The 11,296-nt window shown below is 35.6% G+C and overlaps 3 protein-coding genes and 3 non-coding genes across 6 annotated transcripts; 3 read left to right on the forward strand and 3 right to left on the reverse strand.

Moving 5' to 3' along the window:
• Window positions 1-2,002: 2,002 nt before the first annotated feature.
• On the forward strand, window positions 2,003-3,719 carry str-9 (Seven TM Receptor). Its single transcript, NM_074525.3, has 4 exons — window positions 2,003-2,234; window positions 2,516-3,073; window positions 3,121-3,298; window positions 3,559-3,719. Exons 1-4 carry the CDS (start codon window positions 2,028-2,030, stop codon window positions 3,669-3,671), a joined length of 1,056 nt encoding a protein of 351 aa, NP_506926.1. The 5' UTR covers window positions 2,003-2,027; the 3' UTR covers window positions 3,672-3,719.
• F57A10.8 lies at window positions 3,114-3,263 on the reverse strand. Its single transcript, NR_070047.1, has one exon. It is a non-coding gene; the product is annotated as an Unclassified non-coding RNA F57A10.8 (non-coding RNA).
• haf-3 (ABC transmembrane type-1 domain-containing protein) lies at window positions 3,709-9,426 on the reverse strand. The gene is made up of 14 exons (NM_074526.8): window positions 9,348-9,426; window positions 9,214-9,298; window positions 9,061-9,169; window positions 8,781-9,008; window positions 8,518-8,720; window positions 7,519-7,800; window positions 7,389-7,470; window positions 6,581-6,767; window positions 6,385-6,525; window positions 5,584-5,764; window positions 4,597-4,668; window positions 4,467-4,538; window positions 4,277-4,404; window positions 3,709-4,069 (listed from the first exon to the last, which is right to left on the reverse strand). The coding sequence occupies exons 1-14, from the start codon at window positions 9,416-9,418 to the stop codon at window positions 3,910-3,912; spliced, it is 2,001 nt and encodes a 666-aa protein (NP_506927.2). The 5' UTR covers window positions 9,419-9,426; the 3' UTR covers window positions 3,709-3,909.
• Window positions 4,137-4,193, reverse strand: F57A10.7. The gene has a single exon (NR_070048.1). It is a non-coding gene; the product is annotated as an Unclassified non-coding RNA F57A10.7 (non-coding RNA).
• Window positions 6,962-7,102, forward strand: F57A10.9. Its single transcript, NR_070049.1, has one exon. It is a non-coding gene; the product is annotated as an Unclassified non-coding RNA F57A10.9 (non-coding RNA).
• A 402-nt stretch (window positions 9,427-9,828) lies between the features above and the next one.
• On the forward strand, window positions 9,829-10,528 carry F57A10.2 (Major sperm protein; the record flags this gene model as incomplete). Its single annotated transcript, NM_074527.6, has 4 exons — window positions 9,829-9,846; window positions 9,894-10,010; window positions 10,063-10,351; window positions 10,396-10,528. The coding sequence occupies 4 exons, from the start codon at window positions 9,829-9,831 to the stop codon at window positions 10,437-10,439; spliced, it is 468 nt and encodes a 155-aa protein (NP_506928.1). The 3' UTR covers window positions 10,440-10,528.
• Between the last annotated feature and the right edge of the window lie 768 nt (window positions 10,529-11,296).

The raw sequence follows: 11,296 nt of genomic DNA on the forward strand, positions 1-11,296 counted from the left end.
TTTCTAATTAGTAGATATCATGTGTTGTGCACTATTTTCAAACTATATTTGGAAAGGATGTCTGTCACGACAACTGCCGGAAACCCTATCGCGGCGGCTGCCGTGAAGTCTATTAACAGCCTCCTCTGGTTTTTGTCGTTCTTTATTATAAAAAGGTTTTCTTTTATATACATCAAAATGGGCGGGAAATGGATTGGAATGGACTTAAAGTTGTGTGTGGATACATTCAATTAAAAGATAAGGGGATTGATAAAATGAAAGTAAAAAAAATATAAAATCTTATCCTCTTTGTTGCAGAGGATTAGACATTCCTAATAAAAGGAAAGCAAACAAAAAACATTCATTTAGAACACTTGAGCATTGGGTGAACTATTGGGCTGAACCATTGGATTGAGTATTGACTTGAGCATTGAATTGAACCATTGAGCTGAACCATTGACTTGGGCATTGACTGAACCATTGACTTGAGCATTGACTTGAGCATTGACTGACTTGAACCATTGACTTGACTTGATTTTATCACCGATTACTACATCGGTGACCACACACCAGCTTTCTGCTCTCGAATATACTTCCTTGCACTATCACCATCCCCCCTTTATCAGATATTTTAGTTGTTTGTTCGAAAAAGTCTAATAATGAGGTTACATTTTCGAGCAGTCAAGTTGAAAAAAGTATTATTGTCTGACGGAAAACACTTTTTTCTAATTAGTAGATATCATGTGTTGTGCACTATTTTCAAACTATATTTGGAAAGGATGTCTGAACAAGGAAAGTCTTGTGAACGAACTAGGTGATCCATTTTGGCTTGTCCTGATTGGAGTCTTGTGACTCATAAAGCGGATTAATGTTCCAAAAATTTACGAATCGTACCTCCTACATTCGAGTACCGCAGCAGAGACATCGATTCGAAAGGAACGTCAGTCAAAGTTCACAAACTTTGGCGAATTCTCGTCTTTCTCTTGCATTTTTGATCTCCACGAATCGCGGCTAATTGATCCAAGGGAGCTGAATCCGGCGTCCCACTGACCGGAATCGGTATCCTCAAAATTTAATCGAAGTAATATGAGACCGTATAATCGAATCTCGTTGCCAGAATTCATTTTCCAATTACGGGCGCTCCGGTATAAAATCCACAGAGACGAACGTTTGCGGTCCGAGGTGCATAGTGATGCTTTTTTTTAATATGAAGTTTTTGACAATTTTGGTCTTGAAGATCTCTGATACATCGGAACATTTTTATACAATCACGTCAGATACATGCTCACCTCAATGAGCCCATGATGTAATCAGTTTCTTTCTCTTTGTCTTGTGAAAACTTGGTCTCTTCGTCTTCTTTTTTAGCATTTTGGAACATTATAGACAGTCAGAATGTCCTCCTCTTATTTCATTTTAGGCAGTTTGAAATTTCCCATGATCTTCCACACGAATCGCTGTGAAACATGTTCGTGACGTCAGACTAACCTTGTTCCAATGTTCCCTTAAAGTAAAGCCCAGAAGCTGATAAGATTTCTCTACTGAGAATAACCGTATCCTCAGACCCTACCCACCCACGTGACACTGTTGAAGAACCGGAAATAATTTGCATCTTAAGCTCCTCCCAACTTCAGACACAATGCTACATACCTTATTCTGTTCTTAGTTATAACAAAGAGAGATCTGTGAACCACATTTTCTCAGGGTGGGAAAACGAAAATGAAACAAGAAATATATTATAACATTTGTAGTTCTTAATTTTTTTCCTTTTTTCTTACAACTTTTTCTCATACAACTTGATGTTATTCTTTCTAACTTTTGAAAATTAATTTTCATGGCTATTGGAGCTCATCTTGTTTTGCCTGCACCTCCAAGAATGTCATGAGTCAGTCATTACTTCATGTTTTGCATAACTTCAATTTTTAAAAATACAAGCCTCTAGATTGCAACTTCAAACTTCCTGTGCCCAATTTTTTCAACTAAATTGTCTTGTTCCGATCTCATTGAAATAAACCCCAGTTCTTGTAGAAATTCTTCAGCCTTGGTGAATCATGTTCGGCACCGTCTACCTCCCTTACATCAAATTCTGCATTTTCATGGGGGATTTGGGGTTCTTTTCCAACGCCTTCTTTGGCTTCATTCTGGTGTACTTAACGTTGTTCTACATCAAACGGCAGTTCGGATCCTACAAGTACTTGCTCGTCAACTTTCAATTATTGGGCTTCATCTTCGCATCGTTTGAGTTCTTGTTTCACACGGTAAGGAAGATGTTTCCCCTCTTATAACTAGTGGAGTAAATTCCAGTCTAGATACTACGAAAGCTATCTGTGGATATATTGATATAATATCTAGAGTAGAGCTGACAAACATAACGCCCAATTTTTTTTCTGCGCTTCATTTTCATCAGATTTCGGAAAATTCAGTATAAATTTCAAATGTATAGAAAATGCACCGTAACCGTGCACCGGATAGTCTACTGTTACATAAGTTACTGTAGTGGTACTGTAGATAGTTCATCCCTAACCTACTTCATTTCCAGTTCCTGCACACCTACAACGCCAGCTTGATCTACTTTAGTCTTTCCCGCCCATTGGGACTATCAAACTTCTCAATGGAATGGATGATGGGAATCTACACAGGACTGTACTCTGCAACAATCTGTCAGCTGGCAATTCAATTCATTTATCGGTACTGGGCACTTTTTGATACTCCGAAGATCAAATATTTCCATGGATGGTACTACTTGATTTGGGTGTCCTATTACTCATTCTTCGGAGTCCTATGGGCATTTGCAGTTGGGCATTTCTTTGCGATGGATGACTTCGGAAGAGAATACCTTGGTGGGGAGATACTTCTTCGTTACGAGAGGAACATCACAGATATCCCTGTGCTTGGCCTGATTGCCTATGAAGGTAATAGCATCCGCTGGAGGAATGTCTATGGGCTCTCTCTAATGACATTGATCTCCACAATTCAATACTCGGTTATATTGATTTGTGGGCATCAAATGTATCATGGAATGCGCGCCAAACTCTCCGTCCTATCCGCCCAAAACCGTCGCCTTCATAAGCAATTCTTCAGAGCCCTCGTGATACAGGTTAGTTTCATGTGTTCTTTCACATAATCAGAAGTCGCGGTTTACAGATCACTGCGCCCACAATCATACTGTTCTGTCCAGTCTTCTTCATGATCTATGCTCCATTTGCAGACTTGGAAATGAGCTTCCCGTCTTGTATAATTCAGAGCGGCTTCACAGTATACCCAGCTCTCGATTCAATTATCATGATGAGCTGTGTTTCTGAGTATGGTAGAGCGTTGAAAAGTGAGTCTATCGGGGATCTCGTAACTGGGAAACTTCGGAGAAAAAATGCGTCAGTGGTGAATTCAGGAGTAGGCGACGAATCCGTTAGTTGAATTCTGTAAATTTTTTCACAAAATAAAAAAGTAACCCGAAATAACCTTTCAAAAAACGGTAAAATAAATAATTCTGAAAAACCGCGCTGCAGTATTGCAAAGCGAAGTTCCGCCTCTGCTTCTGGTAGCACAGTAATCCCCAAATAAATGCAATAATTTTTTTTCCAGAGCTAATCTGGAACACTCGGCAAAAGTACACAGTAAGGTCTCCGGGGCCGGCGGCGGACGAAAGTAAAGAGACGGTCAAGACTGGGAGCAAGGCGATTACTACTAAACTTTGATGATTTTTCTATATTTTCTTCCAAATAATAAAAAAGGAGGAATTATTATTAATTTAAACTAGCTCTTCTACATAATTCATCACAAAAGTAGCAGGGGAGAGGAAGGCACAAAAGTGGGAAGAAAAATGACCTAGAAGAACAAAATCTGAAATTTTAAGCTAACCAAAAAAAAGTGATATGAAATAAAAATTAGGGGGAAAACAAATCGACTATTCGTAAAACAAAAAAAAACAACGATTTAATAAGATTCGGGATTTTTGAATCCAAATGTCTGCTTTTCCACCAGCTTTCTGAAAATTCCGTCGGGGATAGCGATAAGCTCGTCATAGCTTCCAGATTCTGCAACACTTCCTCTATCGACTACAACGATTTGATCGGCATGCTTGATTGTGGACAGTCTGGAATTTCGGAAATTGTTAAAAATCGACATTTTTCCGATGTTTCTTGTTTTCCTCGAGGAGTACACACGATGTGCGTAAATCGACAAGATGTCGATTTACGACGCATCTTGTATACTCCAAAATGTTTCAAAAAAGTAATTTTTAAAATGCCAAAAATCGAAAAATTTAGATTTTTTTTTGAATTTTTTGCTCTAAAAACTTTACCTGTGAGCAATAATCATAACAGTCTGTTTACTATTCGCGAGCAATTTGTTGAGAGCAATTCGAACGAGATATTCTGACGAGGCGTCGAGTGCCGATGTGGCTTCATCCATAATTAGAATATTCGGCTTCTGAAATTATTTTCAGATTTAGTAGAGCTCTGGGAAAACTTTTTCTAAAATATTTTTCTCACATTGACAAGAGCACGGGCGATGGCAATTCTCTGCTTTTGTCCTCCACTTAGTGTTGATCCGTGCTCACCGACCTGGAAATCGAGGTTTTTAGATTGAAAATTGAAATATTTGTGAAAAATGAATACACACCTTTGTGTCATATTTAATTGGGAATCGGCTGATAAACTCATCGGCGTTGGATTGATCGGCTGCTGAGACGATCTAAAAATAGAAATCTAATTAAAATTGCAAATTCTGGAGTTTTTGGGATATTTTTGAGTATTCAATAGCGGATTTCAGGTTGGAATTGTATTGTATTCTTTATTTTATTATTTTTAAAAAATTAATTTTTTAGAAAGTAAATTTTCAAAAAATTATAACAATTTAATTTGTTTTGACAATTCTAGAAATTTCAATAATATGAAAATTTCGAAAAATTCAAGTAATTTGACAATTAAACGTTTGAGGTTTTTTTTTCGAACCGGTTTTCAACATTTTTTCAATATGTTTCAAAAATAAGGTTTTTTTCTAAAAATGGAATTAAAAAAATGTTTTTAAAAACGGGTTTTTAAAAATTATTTTTTGGACCAAAACTGTTTTTCAAAAACTTTCAATGGAGGAAATAATACGATTTTTTGTATTGTTGGTAAAAATAAAATTCAGAAAAAAAAATCTCCGAAAAAAAAACATTTTGAATTGAAGAATAGTTGTTTTTTGTCTGAAAAATGCGAAAAAAATGTTTTTCGGAAATTTTATTGCGGGAAAAAATATTTTTATTCCAAAAAATAGAATTTCTTCAAATACTGAAAAATTAAACAATGGATTTTTCGGTCTTTTTTGGACCAAAAACTGCTTTTCGAAAAAGTTTATTGGAGGAAATAATTCTTTTTTTTTTGTTGGTGGTTTTCCGGTTTTTTTGTCGAAATTTATTCTCCAAAATTAACAAATATCTCCAGAAAAAACTAAAAAATTTTAGAATTATTTCGTTTATTGATTTTTTTTGGATTTTTTTTTCAGATAAAAATTCGTTTAAAAAAATCGACCACATTTTTTACTGATGAAAATTCAGTTGGAAAACTAGTGATATTTCTCGATTTTTTGCATTCCTTCCAAATCCCCGGTTTTTTTCGTACTCACTTCAGCGTCGGTAACGTTTTCAGGTTCAAGACTTCCATAAATAATATTCTCTTTGATAGTTGTCGAGAATAAAACCGGTTCTTGTCCAACTGTTCCAATATGACGACGCCAATATGATGGATCAATGTCCTTCAAATCGGTTCCGTCGACCAAAATTCGACCGCTCGTTGGATCGTAGAGTCTGGAATTTGAAAGAAATAATACATTTTTCAAAAAAAAAATTACATTTTGGGTTTTTACGTAAAAACTTTTGGAAATTAACAAAATTTTGCTGAAATAAAAAAGCTTGCAACGTCTCAAACAAATCGGAAAATTTTTTTTTGCTCATTCCCGTCGAAAAGAACGGCTTTCGTTAATTTTTGGTTGTTTTTTTTTCGTAAATTAAAGCTTTTTTTAATAAGTTTAATCACATTTTTCGGAAATCTAATTGAATTTTTGAAGAACAAAAAAAAAACGAAATTTGTTTTTTTTTTTTGCTTCAAAAACTACCAAAAATGGATTTTTGCCACTTATTTTGTCTTAAAATGGCCGGAAATTTTTTTTGTTATATTTTTAAGTTTTTTGTGCAATTCCGTCGGTTTTCAAGAAATTTAATTTTTAATTTGGATTTTTTGTTACGAAAAAAATTTTTTTTCGTAAATTTTGCCCTTTTTTATAATGTAAGGGTAAATTTTGCAAAAAATTCAAAAAAGAGTGCCGAAAGTTGAAACAAAAATTTTTCAGCTTTTTTCTAAATTTTATAATATTTTATCGCTAATTTCGGGTCATTTTAAGTATTTTTCCTCTTAAATATGGTTCTACCTAAGCAAAAGCGAGGCGATTGTCGATTTTCCTGATCCAGATGATCCCACGACTGCCGTGATTTTTCCAGCTGGCACATCAAATGAAATATTATGGAATAATGGGTCCCGGTCAGCATATCCGAATGCAACGTGCTCAAATCTGAGAAAAAAAAATTACATTTTTTATTTCAAAAGTTATTTCAGTATTGCGATACCTAATAGTATCCTTGACATTTCCAATTTGAACACCTCCTTCCAACGGAATTCTTGGCTCCCGATTTTTGAGCTCAAAGAGCCGGGAGCTGGCTCCGAGACCCTTCATCAATTCGAGATAGAATCCAGACATTGCTGACAGGCTACCAGCGCTGAGAACTGCGTAGAGACAGAATGAGGAAAGTTCTCCTGAAAAAATAAATTAAATTGCAAAATTTTTAAAATTTTTTTTAGTTTTTTGGTGATTTTTTTGGATAAAACTTTTTGTGACAATGTGTCCATTTACGCAGCGTGTGTACTCCTCGTGGAGAAGAGGATTTCACAGATTTTCGGCGGAAATTCATGAATTTTCAACCATTTTTGACATACATAATTTTTGTATTTTTTCCTAGTGTTTCAGGGAAAAAAATCTACAAAATTTATACAGGAAACCAGAGAAATTTAAATTTTGTGGGATCCTGGATTTTCAGTTTTTTTTTTCAAAATTTTATATTTTTTCAAAAAAAAAATTTCTAAACAATTTGCATTTTTTCAAAAAAATTTGCAATTTCACACAAATTTTTTGGTAATTTCTCTTTTTTTTTAAAAAGACTTTTATGGATAAATCCATGGTTTTCTTCGGTATTTTTTTTCTGAAAAAAATAGAAAAACGGAAATTTTCCGACATCTTCGATCATAAATTCAGCGATTTTAACAGCAAATTCCTTTTAAAAAATCAGAAAAAATGTTCAAAAATTGAGCATTTTTGCATAAAATTTTTCCTCGAGGAGTACACGAGCTGCGTAAATCGACACACGAATAAATCTTTACCATATGTCAAAAGTCCCTGACTAATCAGATTGCTTCCGTAGAATAGAATTGATGAGAGCGCAAGATATCCAGTGAATTGGAACTGAAAATTTCCACCATTTTTTTTTCAATATTTTTCCAATTTTCAAACCGATCCAAACATGAATCCCTTGGCGAGTCCTTCCTTCTTCGAAATCTGCCAAATTTCATTAATTTTGTCAGAATACGCGGCGAGTTCCTTCCTCTCGGCGACCAACATTCGGACGGTTCGAACGGAAGAAAGACGTTCAGTGGCGACCTGATTCGCTCCGGCGACAGCTTCTTGCATCATTAACGTGTATTTTCTCTGAAGCTTTCCGAAAACTGCAAAAGTTCCAACGATGACCGGTACGACGACAAAAATCACTTTGCACATTGCCAGGGAGGTGTAGACCTGGAAGAAAATTCAATTTTATTGGAGAATTCAGGGAAAAACGAATAAAAAATCATTTTTATATTCGAAGTGTCGATTTACGCAGCTCGTGTACTCCACGAGGAGAAGTTTTTTTTGCAAAATTTTCTACTTAAAACTTATTTAAAATTTAGATTGTTAAGGGTTTTTTTAATTTCAATAATTTCAGGGTTCTTTTCAATTCTTCAGGAGATTTTTTTTGAAAATTTCAAGTTTTCCATTGAAAAAATCGAATAATTTGTGCTTTCTGATTTTTTTTTTTTGAAACTGCAGAAAATCAGAAAAATTTGGAAAACAAGTTTCAAAATTTCAATTTTATCTCATTTTTGTGTATTTTTGAAGAAATTTTCTTAATTTTTGTTAATAATACTGTTTTTTTGTTGATAAATCTAAACAGGTTTTAGATTTTTTTTTTTTCAATTTGCAAAAAAATATTGAAAATTCCGGTATTTTTCAATTTTTAATTATTTTTTTTTCTGAAAAAGTTATCTGAAAATTAGAGTTTAGAATCGGATTTAATATTTAAAAAACTTTAAATTCAAGGTTTTAATTTTTTCAAACATAAAAAAGTCCAAAAATTCAGCATTTTCGCTAAAAAAAACTTCTTCACGAGGAGTACACGAGCTACGTAAATCGACACGAGGAGGGTTTTCAAGACAATTTTTCCAATTTCAAAGATTTCGTGAAGCTCAATCGCACCATAAGACCTCCAGAACCGAAACAAGTGATCAATGCACGGGCTCCATCACTCAAATTCATCGAAACTGAATATCCAACGATAAGAGCATCAGTAGAAAGACGAGAAACAATTTCTCCGACTTTATTTTTATCGAAAAATGCCATATCTTGACGGAGAACACTGTTGAACACACTTTTGCGAAGATCATTGATCACAAGTTGACCTGAAAAAATTTTAATTAAATTTTAAATAATTAAATTTCAGTTTAAAAGTTTTGCCATACCCGCCGTGTGCATGCAGTAAATTCTGGCGGCAATAGCAATCGCGCCCAACATGAAAACTCCAGCTAGAGCAATTGGATTTTCTTTGAAAAATCGAGCCAATAGTAGGGCTTTATCGTTCGGATCCATTTTATCTTGCTTCGTCTCGTCCCACTCGTCGATTAATTTTCCGAGAACGCGAGGTGTGAAGAGGAAAATCGAACTACTAATGCCGAGAAATGAAATTCCGACTGAAAAAATCGATAAATTTAGGACTTTATTCAGATAATTCTCGAAACATACGCATAATTCGCCATTTATAAGGACCTGCGAGTGATAAAATCGCTTTCAAATCTTTCCAACTCGCATTTTTCAGCTTATACGATTCCCTTTTTGTTTCCACTACACTGACCTGAAAATAATTTATATTTATTATAGAATTCCTTGTAAACTTACATTTCTAAACGCTTGTTTTGACTTTATTAGTGTGCTTTTTAAAAATCCCGTTGATCGTCCAACTTGTGGCGCGAAACAAAATAATCTGAAATATGAGAGCTTCAAATTAGATTTTAAAAGACACAACTAATTACCTGGTTGAGCTAGAAGGTATTGAAGAACATTTCGAACAACATAACCGGCTCAAATGTGATAAAAGTGACATGTGGAAAGCTGAAAAACTTGAAAATGACGCAATTATCTTCAAAACAGACAAAAATTTACAAGATTTTAATTGAATTAGTGAAAAACTAATCTGAAATTTATATTTTCCACAAATTAAATCGAAAATATGGTAAATTTTCCGGTAAAAACGAATTAAAAACGTGGAATTTTTCTGAAAATTCATTAAAAATGCGAGAAAATCGAGAGATGCGCCAGAGGGGCTGCTGGCGCATTTCCAGTTTTGCTGGCGCATATCTCGATATTGGAGGGAATTCAAATATGTTTTTGGAAAATTGAAATTTTTGAGGGGGATTCACGAATTAGTTGATGGAAAACGTGAATTTCAATTGGACCACAACAATTACAATTACAAATAAAAGAAAAACAACGTTTTTCTTTTATTTAACAATTATGAAGCTGGCAGCAAAGGTGAGTTTTTTCAATGTTTGTGTTTAAATCTACCAAATTTCCATCAGACCTTCACACCAAGCACCGCAGATCTTCCCTTCACAGATGCAGGTGCGAGCGAAGACTCGGGTATGGCCAATAAGCCCGGTGAGCCCGCTTTCCAGTTGTGGCTCGACGTGAAAAAGGTGTGAAAATGAGGTTCCCATGAGAATGGATTGGATAAAATCTTTATTCCAGGTGGTATTTCCAACCACTTCAGAACCATCCTATGTGAATCTCCGACTTCACAATCCGACAGACAAGAGAATCACATTCAAAGTTCGTTGCACTTCAGCGGAGCTGTTCCGTGTTCAACCGCCGATTGCATTCATCAATGCCGGTGCAACTGTCAATCTTGTGATGTGGAGCGCCAACACCCACCTGCAGCCGGAGAAGAAGCATTATTTCGCATTTTACCACAAAAATGCGTCTCCGAGTGCTCGTCAGTCTCCGCCACTATGGAAGGATGGGCTGAAAGACGCGGAAGGTGCGGCTGGCATAGAATTTTCAGAAAAAAATCTTTAATTTCAGGAGTTCGTCGTATCCCTGTCGTCTTCCTTCCTCCATCATCGTAGAAAGGAACGCTAATAAGAATTTTTACATTGAATTTAACGATCTAAAATTCATTTTTTGTAAATGCCACCAAATAAAACGTTCACTTGTGTTTTATGGATTTCGAAAGCGATTTATGAAAAATTATCGTTCTTTATCACGTAAACAGTCACAGGCAAAGCGGAAAGTGCCCAAAACGGTCCGTTCATGGACCGGGAACGGCTCAAATTTAAGAACGGTTCACGGTTCGATTCCCGGTCCGTCAACGGACCGTAATTGAACCGTAAGGAGACTAAAAAATTGGAAAATTTTTTCACCCTCCAGCTGCCCCCTTTTTCTTTCCCAATGCTCCACCGAGCTCCGGTCTTGCTCCAGACCGTCTTCCGGTGATCCTTCGTTGTAGCAATTCTATCTGCCTCAGCCGGTGTTGAACTTGTCCTCTGCCTGTCGATTGATTACTGGCCCATCACCTTACCATTTGGCCGTTCGCGCACGCGAGGAAAATCAATGGACTTCGCATAAATAGCGATCAGCTTGCGCTCGCGCATTTTCTTCTGGTTTTCACGTCTTACACCAACTTTTTCGATTGTATTTTCAGTAGTTTCTGATTCTCCATCTTGCCGTTGGACTTATATGAAAGCGAACGATAACAATTGACAGTTTCGTGTAGTTCAGAACTTATTTCGCATATTTCTTAACATCTACCTATACGTGCTCCATCTACTTGTAATATAGAAGTGGTACTTACCATATTTCCTCCATTAGTCTTGCATGCAAGATTAATTTTCGATTGGACCGGGTTGCAATACTAATAGAGGAAATAAGGTATATGCGTTCTACTTGAATGATACCTTAATTTCTTAAAATACACACGGAACAG

The sequence above is a fragment of the Caenorhabditis elegans genome, chromosome V (genome assembly GCF_000002985.6).
Source record: "Caenorhabditis elegans chromosome V".
Classification (NCBI taxonomy): Eukaryota; Metazoa; Nematoda; class Chromadorea; order Rhabditida; family Rhabditidae; genus Caenorhabditis; species Caenorhabditis elegans.